Source organism: Malaclemys terrapin, chromosome 5 (assembly GCF_027887155.1).
Source record: "Malaclemys terrapin pileata isolate rMalTer1 chromosome 5, rMalTer1.hap1, whole genome shotgun sequence".
Lineage (NCBI taxonomy): Eukaryota > Metazoa > Chordata > Testudines > Emydidae > Malaclemys > Malaclemys terrapin.
The window spans coordinates 42,446,604-42,463,255 of record NC_071509.1 but is presented as its reverse complement, the minus strand read 5'-3'; the positions used below and the strand labels follow the sequence as shown (position 1 = coordinate 42,463,255).

Here is a 16,652-nt window from a genome sequence, read left to right as displayed (position 1 = left end):
TTGCCATTTGTTCCTCCTGAAATGTTTTAGCCCCCTCCCCTTGTCATGCTGGCATCAGCTGCATAGAAACCCTTTGTTCCATGGAGGTGGACCAGTAGCTGTGTCAGTCAAAGTCCATAGTTTCAGATTGCCTTCTTGATGATAGTCCTTCAATGAGGTGTCAAGCACTATTCCTGGGTTAGGCTGTAGTATGGAATGGAATTCAATAGTCTTACCTTTAGGCAAGTTTAGACATGTGTTCAACACACAATACAAAATAGAGTTCAAAATTTGATACACATATCGTCTGCATCACAGTTAGCAGGTGGATAAGGAACTGATTACAGGGGAGACTGCAGTGGGTCATACTGAAAGGTGAACTGTCAGGTTGGAGGGAGGTCACCAGTGGAGTTCCTCAAGGTTCGGTTTTGGGTCCCATTTTATTTAATCTATTTATTACTGACCTTGGAACCAAATGTAGGAGTGGGCTGATAAAGTTTGCGGATGACACAAAGTTAGGAGGTATTGCCAATTCGGAGAAGGATCGGGATATTCTGCAGGGAGACTTGGATGACCTTGTAAATTGGAGTAATAGAAATAGGATGAAATTTAATAGTGAAAAGTGTAAGGTGATGCATTTAGGGATGACTAACAAGAATTTTAGTTACAAGCTGGGGACGCATTGGTTGGAAGTAACAGAGGAGGAAAAAGACCTCGGAGTCCTGGTTGACCGCAGGATGACTATGAGTTGGTAATGTGACGTGGCCGTGAAAAAACCTAATGGGGTCTTGGGATGCATTAGGCGAGGTATATCTAGTAGGGATAAGGAGGTGCTGCTTCCATTATACAAGGCACTGGTGAGACCTCATTTGGAGTACTGTGTGCAGTTCTGGTCTCCCATGTTTAAAAAGGATGAACTCAAACTGGAACGGGTACAGAGAAGGACCACTAGGATGATCAGAGGAATGGAAAACCTGTTGTATGAAAGGAGACTCGAGGAGCTCGGTTTGTTTACCCTAACCAAAAGAAGGCTGAGGGGGGATATGATTGCTCTCTTTAAATATATCAGAGGGATAAATACCAGGGAGGGGGAGGAATTATTTCAGCTCAGTACTAATGTGGACACGAGAACGAATGGATATAAACTGGCGGTGGGGAAGTTTAGGCTTGAAATTAGACCAAGGTTTCTAACCATCAGAGGGGTGAAATTTTGGAACAGCCTTCCGAGGGAAACAGTGGGGGCGAAAGACCTCTCTGGCTTTAAGATTAAGCTAGATAAGTTTATGGAAGGAATGGTTTGATCGGATAACGTGAGTTTAGTCAATTAATCAACAGCGTGCCATCGCTGGTAAATAGTATCAATGGTCAATGAGGGTCTGGCTAGAGAATCTTGCCTGCATGCTCGGGGTTCTACTGATCACCATATTTGGGGTCGGGAAGGAATTTTCCTCCAGGGTAGATTGGCAGAGGCCCTGGAGGTTTTTCGCCTTCCTCCGCAGCATGGGGCGGGGGTCGCTAGCTGGAGGATTCTCTGCGACTTGAAGTCTTTAAATCACAGGATTTGGGGACTTCAACAGCTGAGTCAAGGGAAGGGGGTGGGTCAGCTTTTGTGGCCTGCATCATGCAGGAGGTCAGACTAGATGATCATAATGGTCCCTTCTGACCTTAAAGTCTATGAGTCTATGAGTTGGCCTGTAAGAGGAAATAATTGAACTTTGACTTCTTGATGAAGCAACATTGTGGAAGTTACGAATGTAGACAGCATGACTAGTAGGACTTTGATAAATGTGGTGGAGAGCTGTAAACCAGGAATTTCCTGTTTTGGCATACTTGGTAAAAATATTGATCTTATTGCTTTGGGATGAAAGATGCTGGTTTGAGAATTGTTAGTGTTATGCTTAAATTTTGTGTAGCGCTCTGAGAGCATTTTAAAAAGGCTAAGTAAGGATCCATATTATCATTTTTACAGATGAAGAAATAAAAGGATAGAGACACTGATTTTTACAAGGTCACAGAGCAAATTAGTGGTAGAGATTGCAGTGCTGATGGAGAGCTTCCTATCTTCACCAATATGAAAGAAAAACCATGGTTTTCTAATGCAGCGTTTTTCAGAAGCTGCCCCTTAGCAAATTCAAAATCATAGTGTCATGCAAATTATAATGAGGATTAATGGCATTCATACAGAGAATTCAGTAATATTGAAAATGCATGACTTTAGCAGTACAAAGATGACTATATACTCACATCTAAAACTCTGCATTCAAGTATTCATAGGACAGCACAGTAGTAAATATTACTGCATACAGTAATGTAGAATGCATATGAAACTATAATCTTGTTTGCCATCTAGGAAACCTGAAATGGCAGTCACGAGCATTATATTACAGTGGTTACTGATAGCTATTGCTATCTTTTGATTGCAAAACAGTTTAATTTATAACTCTGTCTTCAAATGCAAAACTTCCTGGAAAAGAAAATTACCTTTTGAACTCAGGACATTGAGCAAAATCCTTTCAGCAGCTCAGAGCATAGGATCCTACTTCCTCTGTATCATGCAATGTCCATTTGATTTTTATTTAAGGCTAAGTTGTTAGTCTTTCTCTGAAAAATACTTGGCTGGAGATGCCACTCTCTTCTTGGGCTTGATCCTGTGCTCATTGAAGTCCATGACAAAGCTTCCATGGACTGTAATGGTACAGGATGAGGGCTCTAATACACTATTACTTAAATAGTCCATATTTGAAAAAAGTACAGAATTCTAACTGGATAATGTAATAAGGCCAAATTGAAAAAAGTAAGGCTTATGCTAGGCTCAATAAAATATTCAGTGTGATTTATACAGAGAGGGAATCTGAGTTGTTTAATTTTTATATTGTTCTGGTTATTCTTCTCCCCCCCCTCCTCCGACTTAGAATTAGAATTAAGAACACACAAGTGGCTGGCATGTTTTAAGTAGTTGTTTTGACCTGCATGTTATGTTGCTACATGAAAGTTATGTACACTTTCTGACAAACATTACTCAACTTCTTTGTTTGTTTCAAGTTCTCTGCTGGAAAGAAGAAATGTGGATGTTTTAAATATTTCTGGGAGCCCAACTTCTTCTACTGGGAGCCCAACTTCACAGAAAAGTGAGTTGAATGCTGTTATATTTATATTTTAAATTGAGAGAACAGATCTCATTTAAATAACTTACCAGAAATTGATATTCAATTATTATAGGAAAATCTGGTAAGCTGGGAAGGAAAGATAAATATAATGCCAAGCAAGTAACCATATCTATATGATACCATATGTTTTATGTTGGGCTGTCAATTAATTATAGATAACTCACGCGATTAATTCAAAAAAATTAACTGTGATTAAAAAAATGAATTGTGATTAATCATACTGTTAAACAATAGAATACCAATTGAAATTTATTAAATATTTTTGGATGTTTTTCTACATTTTCAAATATATTGATTTCTATTACAATACGGACTACAAAGTGTACAGTGCTCACTTTATATTTAAATTGCTGCTGGAGCTCTGCGTGGCACAGGCCAGGCAGTGCGGATGGGCGGACTGGGGGACGCTGACCCCCAGCCCTGTCCCTTCTGCCTGAGGCCCCGCCCCTTCCGGGGTAAGTTTGGAATGTTACTTTCACCCCTGTCTTCAGCGCATCTGAAACATAAATATCTTGCGATGCCGGCTACAACAGTGCCATGTGAACGCCTGTTCTCACTTTCAGGTAACATTGTAAACAAGACGTGGGCAGTATTATCTCCTGTAAATTGTAACCAGACTTGTTTGTCTGAGCAATTGGCTGAAGTAGGACTGAGTTGACTTGTAGCTTCTAAAGTTTTACATTTTTATTTTTGAATGCAGTTATTTTTTGTACATAATTCTACATTTGTAAGTTCAACTTTCATGATAAAGAGATTGCATTATAGTACTTGTATTAGATGAATTGAAATATACTATTTCTTTTGTTTTTTACAGTGCAAATATTTGTAATCAAAAATAAATATAAAGTGAGCACTGTACACTTTGTATTCTGTGTTGTAATTGAAATCAGTATATTTGAAAATGTAGAAAACACCCAAAAATATTTAAATAATAATTATTTTTAAAATAATAACTATTATTAATTAACTAATAATAAAATAAACTGTTATTGTTTAACAGTGCGATTAATTTTTTTAATTGCTTGACAGCCCGAGTTTTATGTCCTTGTTTATAAACTATTATCAGTTTTTAAATAAAGGGAAGTTAGGAAGGTTTTTTTTTTTTTCTTTCTCCTCCATCCACTTTTACTTGCCTAATCCTTGGATTTCAATGTATTTTATACTAAACAGTCAAGTGGTTATTTGTAAGCAGAAATTATCTTAGATGAAAAATGTATGCAAAGGGTTCACGTCTAACCCAAATAACCTGACACCATTTAATTAAGTTCTATAGGATTGTGAGGAAATTAGAACAAGAAGAATTTCTAGTGTTATACAGTTACACAGGAACAGGTTAGCAATGTTGCTCCGTCACTTATAAACAAGTTAATTTAACTCACTGAAAACAATTCCTGTGCAAGTTCAGACATATTCATGTCAAGCAAATAGATCACAACTGAACTAGAACCTAAACATTGTGTTGAAATTTGCCTTTGCCAGAAAATGAGGGAGCAGAAAAAGAGGGCTACTGATTGAAAACTAAAGAGTCCAAAGTCAGTTTGATAGATACTTTAAAACTGATATGTCCAAATGTCATTGATAGTGAGACAGTAGAATAAGTCAGAGGAAGATGATAAAGACAGAAATAACTTGGAGAAAAAGAATTAAGATGCTGGATTTCAACAGGGGGCAGGAAAAATGTTCTCATTCTTTAGAACAATTAATGGATAGTCTGTAGGATAGAACTTCTATTGAAATGCAGCATCTTCATTCTCTTTTTCTGTAAAGAATAAACTATTATAAATTGTGGGTAGAACACACAAACTTTTGTATATTTTTTGTTTTGTTTTTTAAATGTATCACAAGTAGAAATTGTTAAGTATACTCCTAAAAATCTTTTCAGTTTTAAGATGCTTAAAATCTTCTAACCGTTTTTTTCCCAAGAAAACCCCCTATCCAATAGTGGGGGTTGGGTGAGAAGAGACTGTAGAGTGTAGTGCAACAAAATGAACATTGCCTTCACCCTAATTTTCAGATACGTTAGTCCAGAATGCAACATAAAGCAGGTCAACACAGAGACCTGCTCTGAAATAACAAAATTTATTTGTTTTAAAGCAGACTTAATTGTTCAGTGTGAGTCAGTGTATGGAAACTCTCCCCTTCTTCAGAATAAAATGACTAAAGTTGACTGGGCTAAAGTTAGTAACAAACTAATCATAGCTACGTTTACTTTAGCCATTTTAATTATGAATAGGCGTGAGTGTTCACAGACAGACTTGCACTAAAACAACTAAATCGACTTAAAAAACAGATCCATACAAATTTGCACGTAGGACCAATCCATTCAAGAGTAAATTTTGCTTTTTATTTGCTGCAGTGTAAACAGAAAACATATTGAAGATACAGCACTATCCCATACAGATTTGAAGTACAGTACTATTTTCTTATTGATATGACTTTCTTTTTTTCTTTAAAGAAACCTCCAGTGAGGAAAAGCCATCTGTCATCTCTCCATATGGGGAAACTTTTCTTTTCAACAGCCCTGCAGATGCCAAGGTAAATGGAAAGGTTTTGGTGTAAATACTGTAGTGCAGTACGTTATTTGTTGCCCACCCTCCCTACTGTATGAATGTGTGCGCACACACTACTTCATGAATTACTTGTACTACAAATATTTCATGGACTAGTAACTTTGATATAGTGAAGAGTGAGATGCACTTTGTCTTTCAGCAATAGTAGGCCTTGCATGAAGTATATAAGGAAAGCCATACCAGATCAGGCTGGTGGTTCATCTAATCTATTCTATGTTGCCAGTACCAGATGCTTTAGAGGAAGATGCAAGAAATCTGGCAACAGACGTTTATAGAATAACCTGCCCCAATAGAAGTTTCTAACTCATCCCAACCAGTTGGCGTACACATTCAAGTGTGAAGCTGTCCTAGTATCTAATGTAACTATAGGTATTCTCATTATCAAATGTCTAATCCTTCTTTGGATGCCCTTGTCTTCAGTAATATATTGTGGGAATGAGGTCCACTGATCAATTGTGTCATATACAAATATTTCCTTGTATCAGTATTAAAACTTGTTGCTTTTTTGATTTTCCCTATCTGTTCTTGTAATATGCAAATGCGTAAATAGTAGCATCTGAATTCTCTTCTCTGAATTAATTTTTCCTTATACGTCTGTCATGTCCACTCTTATTCATCTGTGTCTTCTCATAGGGGAGTCAAATGTTGTTGTCAATGGGGAATCCTCATTGAATGGAGTTATTTCAGGTGGGGTTCTGCAGGGTTTAGACTAGGCACCAATGCTGTTCAACATTTTCAACAATAATCTAGAAATATAAAATCACTGCTGATAAAATTTGCAGGTGAGGCAAAGATTGGTAGAGTGGTAAATAATGATGGTGACATTCTGCATCAGTGCTCTTCACTATTTTTGAAGGGAGGCCACTTTGGCAAAAAACTTTCAGTATGAGAGCCACATCAATTACTAAATTAACACATTGCTTACTACTCCTTAATGATGTAACGTTACAGAGCCACTCATGTAACTAAAACAAAGTCTACTTGTACAATAAAACGATACTCCTTTTATAAAATAACCAGGAAAATATATGGAATTAAAAAGGTACCTATGCAGGTAAACTTTTTAAGAGCAGAATAATGCAAACCTTACTTTAAAAACTGGATGAGCGAAAGTGTGCCTGTTCCTCCTTGACTTTGTTCATGGAGTATTTGTAATCTGTCATTGCAATCCTAGTAAGGCAGTCCAGATGTTGGTTGGTCAATTTGTTCCTCTGTTTTCTTTTCACCCCGTGGGTGGAGCTGAGGATGAGGGGGGTGGAGTGTGGGAGGGGGCTCAGGGCTGGGACAGAGGGTTGGGATGTTGGAAGGAGGGCTCTGGCTGGGGATGTGGACTCTGTGGTGGGGCTGGGGATGAGGAGTTTGGGATGCAGGCAGGCTGCCCCGGGGCTGGAGCCAGAGGACTCCCCCCAGCCCTCTTTCCCCCCTGGCGGCAGGCAGCACAGAGCTCCGAGGGAAGGGCCCTTTCTCCCACCTGCTGGCAGGCAGCACAGGAGCTCCGGGTAAAGAGGACCCTCTCTCCCGTCCAGTAGCAGGGAGCTCTGGGGTCACTGGAGAGGCCCACACCAGCCCTGCAAGCCCCAACTTGCTCTCCTCCCCAGTTCCCACCCACCCCCTACCTCTCTCCTCTCCAGATCCCTGCTACGTGGCTCTTTAGAGCTGCTGTGTGGCTATTTATAGCCTGCTGCACGGCTGTGCAGCTTAGAGGGAACTTAGCAAGCCGCACTTAGGGTCGATGAGAGCTCACAGGCCTTGCAGTGAAGAACACTGTCCTACAGAGGGCAATGTGGATCTCTTGGTAAACTAGGCCAATTCTGCCTTAGTACAACCAAATGTAAAGTTATATATCTAAGAACAAGGAATGTAGACCACACCTACAGAATGGGTACTGTGTCTTGGAAAGTAGTAACTTTGAAAAGGATTTAAGGTGCATAGTGGACAAGCAACGAAACATGAGCTTCCAATGTGGTGCTGTGGCACTAATTTGACCTTTGGATGTATAGATAAGGAGTAAGAACAAGGTAATTATTTTACCTCTGCGTATGGCCCTGGGGAGACTGATACTGGAATTATGTGGACAGTTCTGGTGTCAACATTTTAAAAAGGATTTTGAAAAATTGGACAGGATGCAGAAAAAGGTCACATGATTCAAAGTCTGGAGAAAATGCCTTATGATTAATACCTCTGCAAGTATATAACTATTTCTATATTTACATGAAGTAAAGATAAAGTCATGTGCTATTTGCCCCTAGGAAGGGAAAGAAGTCACACAAATGACTTTCTAAGCTTCTTGCTCCCCCCATCCCTCCTTATGTGCAGAATGTCTTGCTAACACTGATTATTTAATTTTGTGCTTGAGGTTGAAAATACTTTAAAAATGAATAAAATGCATCTTCTATACTTGTATTTAGGCTAGAAATCTTTTTTATCTGCTAAGTTATGCCTTTGCAGTATTGGGAGTGTTGAAACTTATCGTAATGCTACTTACCCTGGTTAGAATAGTTACAAAATAGAATACAAAAACACACTTAGGATGGTTATCAACAATCTCCTTCTTTTTATAAAGGCACTACATGTAAAATTATTCTACCATTAAACAGGCCATGTATATTGGATTATCTGCCTAATAGAATGGAATTGCTATTTCTTTACAAACTCAGATCTCATTAAACACAATTGGTTACAATATAAACATGAATAATGTTGAGTCTTTCTACAGACCAAAAATACGCTGGTATTCTCTTAGTGTGGGTAATCAAAATTTCCAAGTTGTTAAAGGTAACACATACTACTAATGTTCAACTGCATCAGAATATGGTTTGTGGTGGTGGGAAAAGAAAGGTACTAAAATTTACTGAAAAAATCAGAAAACACTAGATATTCCAAATATCTTAGGAATGCATAAGAACATACTATGTAGTTCTTAAGAAAAGTTTAATTATCAAAGTCTGTGTAACTTTATATATATATATATATAATACACACATACACACACACACACACGTAGCAAACTAGTATTCTGGACTAGTTAGGTAAAGCCTGATCATTGTATATTCTAAGTGGCTGGGTATTAGATGTTACACCACTGGGACAGGAAAGATGTCAAGGGAGCAGCTGGGAAGAATAGGCTGCAGTTTATATGGGCAATGTCTGGGGAAATCATTAATCAGTCACTAAGGTGTTACAGCTGAGAGATGAGTCAACATGAGGGAGCTGGGAATTCATGTGGTTATCTGCACTGAAGATTGACTGGAAACCTGCCTGAGTTAAACCAGGAGGGAAGGCAACTGATTGGAGTGGAGACGTCTGAGGAGCGGCCTGAGCAAGAAATGGTTTTATGTATTGATTAAACTATAGTACAAGTCAAACAATCTTGTTTTAGAAGCTCCTTTTAAAAGGCGTCCAATCTGAGGAGTCAGTTATATATATGTATGCTGGTGCACTCTGCACATGCTCAGTTTATGGTTGTCCTGTCTCTTTCTGTTGCTGAGATACAACCTTCAAATGTAAGTTTGATGTACAGCTTCTCCAACCGCCTTCCCCCCCTCCCAGCAACAATAATGCTGGAAACTAAACCCTTCCTTTCCATCGCCATTTAGCTGGATATAAGTGCACTTCAAAGCTTAAATGGGTTCATTTATATGCTTCCATCATAAAACAGGAGCATATTGTGGGGTTTGTTTTTTTGTGTTCCAAAGGGTGTGGGAAACACAAGAAAACTGAATGTTAATGTAATAAAGTTGTCAGATCAACTTTTGGAAGTTTGTTTTTTAAATAGGGAAAAGTGAAAATTTGTGAAATACTTACCTTTAAATAATTTGGTCTTTATTTGGAAGCATTTGAGATCACCTGTCCTTATATTGTATGCAAAGAAGAAGTGCTTAAATGTCAGAGTGGCACCTTTACTACAGTGGGTGTCGTGTTCCTGATTTTATATTTGCAAAAACATTGAGGTCATGTAGCAATCCAAACCAAATGCATGTCTCTATAATTGATTTCTTTTTTCCAGGAAATCTGTGGAAATGAATTCTTGGCTTTTGAAGAAAAAATTGAAGATAAAGAAGTGACTGAAGAGCATTGTCTTCATGATAAATCACGGTATTACTTATGAATTAAGAACAAGTTTAAACCAATTCTCACACCTGTCATCAACTTCTTTATTGAAATACAGTAAAATGGTTGACCTGCATCCCTGGGATCACAATCAGGATGGCATAATATGTTTATGGAGATCTGACCCCTCCCCAAAATCAGTCTGAGTTTGTAGTCCATGACAATCTGGGAACATCTTCCCCCTGGTTCCTGAACTTTATTCAGACTTAAGTTGATATAGTTTGAATCACCTTGTTTTGCTGGCAGTCCCTCCCATGAAAGCAGGGAAATTGTGAACTTTATCTTAGATACCTTCTAGGGGACCGTTGCCTGCATGCAACCTCCATCTTCCCTTCCCCCCACCAACGCCAGTACTTACTTTTGGGGTGGGGCTGTGATACTTACCTCACACTCCAGCCCCAATCTACAACATATGGGAGCTGTCAACTAATGCCAATTTGCCCATTGAAGATTTTAAAGGGTTAACCTGATCTCACTTGGAAACAGACCAGGCCACAACCCTGAAGACATGAATGGGGTCCAGTATGCTGGGGACAATGAATTCCCTTTGAAGTTCTGCAAAATGCATAGAATCATAGAAGATTAGAATTGGAAGAGCCCTCAGGAAGTCATTCCGACCTCCTAATGTACCAATAAATATTGTGTTACTGCTAAACACAGTGATTGGGCATGGTAGGATTCACTCTTGGTCACTATTAAAGTAAATGTGGTTTGTTTCAGTGTAAGGTCTCTAACCTCATAGCAATTTAGAATGACTGTTTACAATAATAATTATTATTATTAGTTTTGTTTATTTATGCAATGTACTTATTTAATAAACCAAGAGTAAAATTCTGTTGTTTTCTTCTAGTGTATTTAATATCCAGAAAGGGAAAGCATCCTCTGAGGACCATGTGAAAAATGAATTGATATCTCAAGAGGATACATTTATGTTTCCAGAACAACTTGCTAGTGAATCTGAATATACTACTGTGGAAGAATGTTCTCCATATTTAAGAACAAAAAACCATAAAGCCAAAAAGTATTCTTCATTCCCTACTAAGAACCGAAGCAGAAATCTGGAACAGTCTGTTAAAGAATCAATTTATTTTCTGCCATTTGGTGATAAACAAATTATCACCCCGAACGATTCAATAACACCCTATGCCTGTTTTTATGGATCATCAGTAAAGAAGGTTAAAGCAGGGTGGTTGGATAAACTGTCACCTCAGGGGTATGTAGTATTTTCTATTATTATTTAATACATCTTATGTTTGCATGTTATGAAAATGAGTTATATTTGTCCAAATAGTAATTGTTTTCTTTTGGGAAAAAGTAGGGTTTATTGGGGAACAGATGGGAACATTAGTAATAAATATGGTGTAGATTTTTTCTTTTGAATTCTTTTCAATTTTTGAAATAATGTTGCTCATTCCAGAGATTGATTAATAGGTGCACTTAAGGAAAGATACGTTTTTAATGAAACAGTTAGCAAGCACTTACAAATTATAGGTTGTGAATTCTGTTATAAATTGTTATTGTGTCTTATCCTGAAACTTTTTAGAAAAGTTCTTCATTGGACCACAATCAGAAATACAATGGACTCTGGTGTTGTAAGATTCCATTTACCAGACTTGTTGTAGGTACATATAAAAATCGCTTCCTAGATTGGAAACATTGCTGAGTTTCATTGCTGAGGCTTTTTGGTTCCAGTGCTGCCTTATCTTCTGATCTGATTCATAGCTTTTTTTTTTTTTTTTTTAAGTTCATGAGGCACAATTTATTTTTTGGTCTAACCTTCTGCAAAGCACGCACAAAAGAACATCATCCATCACCTGAAGCCCATAACTTCTTTGAGCTACAGCATGTCTTTTAGAAAAACATCTAGTCTTGATTTAAAGACCACAAAGGCTGGAGAATCCACTATATCCTAGTTACATTGTTCTAATAGTTAATTACCCTGTTAAAATTTGCATCTTTTCATAATATGAATTTGACTAGGTTTATTTTTTGAATCATTGAATCTCTTTCCTTTTTTACCTTTTTGTGCTATATTAAAGAGCCATCTGCTGTCATTTAGCTCTTTCCCATGTATGTACTTGTAGACTCTAATCAGGTCACTTGTGAACCTTATCTTCAGTAAATTAAATACATTAAACTTTAGTTTTTCACTTTAAAGCAGGTTTTCTAGACCTCTGATCATTCTTGTCTCTCTCTTCTTCTGAACTTTCTTCCAATTTGTTCACACATTTTTTGAAGTGTGGACACCTGAATGGGAAATGATATTCCACTAATTCATAGATTCCAAGGCCAGAAGGGACCACTGAGATAATCTAATCTGACCTCTTGTATAACACAGGCCACAGAACTTCTCCCAAAAAATCCCTACAGCACATTTTTTTTTAAAAAGGAAAAAACATCCAATTCTGATTTTTAAAATTGTCAGTGGAATCCACCACAACCCTTGGTAAATTGTTCCTATGGTTAATTACCCTCACGGTTTTAAAAACTCATGCCTTATTTCTAGTGTAAATTTGTCTAACTTCAACTTCCAATCATTGGATCCTGTTATACCTTTCTCTGCTAGATTGAAGAGCTGACTATCAAATATTTGTTCCCCATGTAGGTACTTATAGTCTGTAATCAAGTTGCCCCTTTACCTTCTCTTTGATAAGCTAAATTGAGATCCTTGAGTCTATCAAGGATCTATCTATAAGACATGTTTTCTAATCCTTTAATCATTTTCATGGCTCTCCTCTGAACTTACTATCTGCAAAAGATATCAAACTGGCCATAACATTAAATAGTTAGCAGAGCTGTGCAGAACACTTGCGTTGTAATTCATGTACCAATGAACTGAGTCATGGGCCCTATTTAAACTCCAAGTATGTGTCCCACACTTTAGGAAAAGCTGTGTAACAAGATGCTAAATAGAACTTATACCCTGAGAATTCTATTTTATGTTCATTGCAAATCTTAAAATTAGAGCACAGTTTTTCTCTCTCCACTTAATTCTCTAAAATATATAAAGCCGCTCAGTTTACTTGGTATATAAAACTGAATTTCCTTTTTCCTCTGCACAGCATGTTGAGGTAGTACTTGTAGTATTTATTGACATTTTTAATGGAAACTGGATTTTACACTGGCCTTTTCAGGTTGAGAACAGTTATGATTTATTGTTGTCATAAAATACATGTTAGTTAATTAAACCAGAGCTGCTGTTATTTAATTAAAGTTTTGATAAACTCTCACAGTCTACTAATCTTAAAGCAGAGCACTCATTTAGCAGGAAGGGAAATAATGTTGGGAAAAAAAGATGTTAGAGAGGGGTCTCATTCTTGCTTAATTAACTGTTTAATAGGTTTTAGAATTGAAACTCATATACAGATAACTAATGGGCCATCAATGTTTTTAATGAACAGAATGGACTATCTCAGGTTCATGTAGTTTTTTTTAAAGTGGTCTTTATATAGAGTTTATCATCTCCGTTTGCTCTTAATAATCATAGAATCATAGAATATCAGAGTTGAAAGGGACCTCAGGAGGCCATCTAGTCCAACTCCCTGCTCAAAGCAGGACCAATCCCCAACTAAATCAAAAATACAAATCATGTTAAATCACTCCAGTTAATAATGCATATTTTTTAATGGAATTTTGTTTCATATATTGTACTTGGTAGTCCATGGCCTTGAGTAGATGCAAACTCTGGGAATAGGGGTGTGGGTGGTAAATGGCTTGTTGGTCATGTGAACTGTATCCTGAAGTACCCTTTTTGGTGGGATGGCAATAGGGTGACAGTTGTCCTGATTTTATAGGGACAATCCCGATATTTGGAGCTTTTTCTTATATAGGCACCTATTACTCCCCACCCCATCCTGATTTTTCACATTTACTATCTGATCACCCTAGATGGCAATGAGCCAGTTGCTACAGGTTCTCAAACTTCTCTCTTGGGGCTCCAAGCAGGAGTTGAAAGTAAGCCGGTCTGGTCCGGCGTACCGGCAAGAGCCAGTACGCAGCCGACCGTACAGGCAGTGGGCAGCTTCCCCCAGGCCGGCAATTTAAAGGGCCCGGGGCTCCCGGCAGTGGCTGGAGCCCCAGGCTCTTTAAATTGCTGCCCGAGCCCCAGGGCTCCCGGCCGCCACCACACCTACTGCTACCATGGGCCTCCGGCGGTGATTTAAAGGGCCCAGGGCTCCCAGCCGCTGCTACTGGAGCTGGAGCCTCGGGCCCTTTAAATCTTGATTTAAAGAGCCCGGGTATTTAAAGGCCCTGACTCTTCTGGTTTGAGGCCCCACCTCCTGCTCAGGACTCCAGCGTAGTGGCAAGTCCTTTAAGTTACTTTCACCCCTGGCTCCAAGGCACCTAAAACCTTAACTCTGTCTCCATGAGGAGCAGCCAATCCTTGATCCCCTGTACTTGTGGATTCTGTGTTCCTTTTCCTTATGACTTCTGGGAACACTGAAGATGGGACAGCAGCAAACCAAATCAGGGAACATTCTCACTTTTGCTGAGAGATTCCCAAGAAGGAGTGTGTGCCTAATGATAGAGGACTGAAGGGACAAGGGTGCGTGCAAATAATCAGCATGGACCTGAGTACATGTTTGCCTGCACTAGTCCCTGAACCCATCTGGGACTTCAGAAATTTTTAGGAGTCCTAGTCTATTATTAGTCTAGTCTATTTCTTCCTATGGTTCTCATCTGAGAGAGGTTTTCTTTCCACTGTCTCAGTTTACTTTGCAACACTTCTTATGGTGAGCTCCCATTTTTCTTTAGATTAGGAATCTGATTTTTTAGCATTTTTTTTTTTTAGCATTCTTTCGATGATATCAAACATTTTGATGAGAGATTGAATAAAGGAGTACCGGATGTTTTCAGAGACTTCTGTGGCTTTGGCATGTACACATATAACTTTTTGCGCAATAATAATTCTATAAAATGTACAATTGATTTGAGTAATAATTCATCAAAGGAGTTCATCTTGTTTTGAGAGCTGGAGTGGGGGCAGGCCTTTAAAGAGATGCTATTAACGTAAAGAAACCCACACCTGTCTGAAATTCTTCTATCTGTTGTTACAAACACCTAAGTTTCTCTAGAACAGTTTTGGGAGAAATTGTTGTTTCTTCAGTTTGCTTATTTTTTGCACTTGAACACTGTATATTGAATTACACTGTTTGTCCTATTTAGATGGTCAGTTCCCCCCATTTGTGTGTGTCGAAACAGCAGCATGGATGATAAAAAGATGTAGGGTGAAATCCTGATTCCATTGAATTCGATGGCAAAAATCCCATTTATTTCAATGGGTCAGGAGTTTGTCATTTTAAAAAGCAAGAAAATGTGTCTCTAAAACTGCAGAGTTTCAGAAGTAGTATAATTTTAACCGTTTTTTTATATTACTGAAGATAAACTAGATAGTTTCTCATTAACCCTTGCAGTCTATTATTGTTGTTTATAAGTAGCAGAGATGGAATTTACACAGATATTGGTTGTCAGATCCCTCCATTAAAGAATGACTTGCCACTCTGAAGTTCACCTGGGGACTGATGACAAAATATTTTAGCTGATCAGAACCATCATGACTGATCATAAGGAGATAAATAGTGTTAAACATCAATGTCCCAGGCCATTTAAGGCTTTGTAGATGATCAACAAGTTTGAACTGAACCAGAGATGCTTATGTCAGCCTTTTCCACATGATTAGTAGGCAACTGCATTTTGCATCAGTCCTAGCTTTTGAGGTATCTTAAATGGTAGATTCAGACTGGAAGTGATGGAGGCAAAATTACTTTGGCAGAGTCCATGTTGCAGAGGAAGGATTATGGTCTCTTGGCCAGCTGAAGATGGTGGTAAACACTCTGGGAGTATTTTATCAGCACCTTTGGGCTGTGGTAGAGTGTGGCTTATGCTCTTGTGTGGTGGTTTCTTAGGGTAATCTACACTATGAAATTAGGTCAATTTTATAGAAGTCGATTTTTAGAAATCGATTGTATACAGTCAGTTGCGTATGTCCACACTAAGCGCATTAAGTCGGCAGAGTGCATCCTGACTACTATGGCTAGCATCCACTTACGGAGCAGTGCACTGTGGGTAGCTATCCCGCCCATTGGAATTCTGGATTAAGCTCCCAGTGCCTGATGGGGCAAAAACATTGTCGCGGGTGGTTTTGGGTACATGCTGTCAGTCGTCCCTCCCTCTGTGAAAGCAACGGTAGACAATCGTTTCGCGCCAGACACCAGGACAATTAGAAGAGCACAGCAAGGCGCACTGCACATCAAAGAGGCTTTGAAAACCAGTTTCATGACTGGCTAGACTTCGGTGTGACAGTTGTGTGTGTTTTTTCTTGATGCAAACCCGCCCCTTTTGTTGATTTTAATTCCCTGTAAGCCAACCATCCTTTCCCCTTCGAAATAAAGTAACTATTGTTTTGAAACCATGCATTCTTTCTTTATTAATTATATATATATATATATATATAAAAAGAGATAACGGACACGGTAACCCAGATGGGGTGGGGGAGAAGGGAAGGACAAGGTCACATTGCTTATTGTAGCCACACTAAAAATCAAACTGCTTGAATGACAGCCTTCGGTTGCTTGGGCCATCCTCTGGAGTGGAGGGGCTGGGTGCCCAGAGACGCCCCTCTCCCCCCATGTTCTTGGGCGTCTGGGTGAGGAGGCTATGGAACATGGGGAGGACGGTAGGCGGTTATACAGTGGATGTAGCGGGGGGTCTGTGCTCTTGTTGGCTTTTCTGCAGCTCCAACAGATGCTTCATTATGTCCGTTTGCTCCCCCATTAGCCTCAGCATTGCGTCCTGCCTCCGCTCTTCGTGCTCACTTAATTCTTTC

The 16,652-nt window shown here is 38.8% G+C and overlaps 1 protein-coding gene across 1 annotated transcript in view; it reads left to right on the top strand.

Annotated features, from left to right (window-relative positions):
* ARAP2 (ArfGAP with RhoGAP domain, ankyrin repeat and PH domain 2) overlaps positions 1 to 16,652 on the top strand; it is a 214,000-nt gene that overhangs the window by 31,656 nt on the left and 165,692 nt on the right. The window contains exons 3-6 of the mRNA XM_054030499.1: positions 3,022 to 3,107; positions 5,602 to 5,681; positions 9,723 to 9,811; positions 10,677 to 11,039. Of these exons, the coding sequence (XP_053886474.1) occupies positions 3,022 to 3,107; positions 5,602 to 5,681; positions 9,723 to 9,811; positions 10,677 to 11,039 (618 nt within the window). The remainder of the gene's footprint in view (positions 1 to 3,021; positions 3,108 to 5,601; positions 5,682 to 9,722; positions 9,812 to 10,676; positions 11,040 to 16,652) is intronic.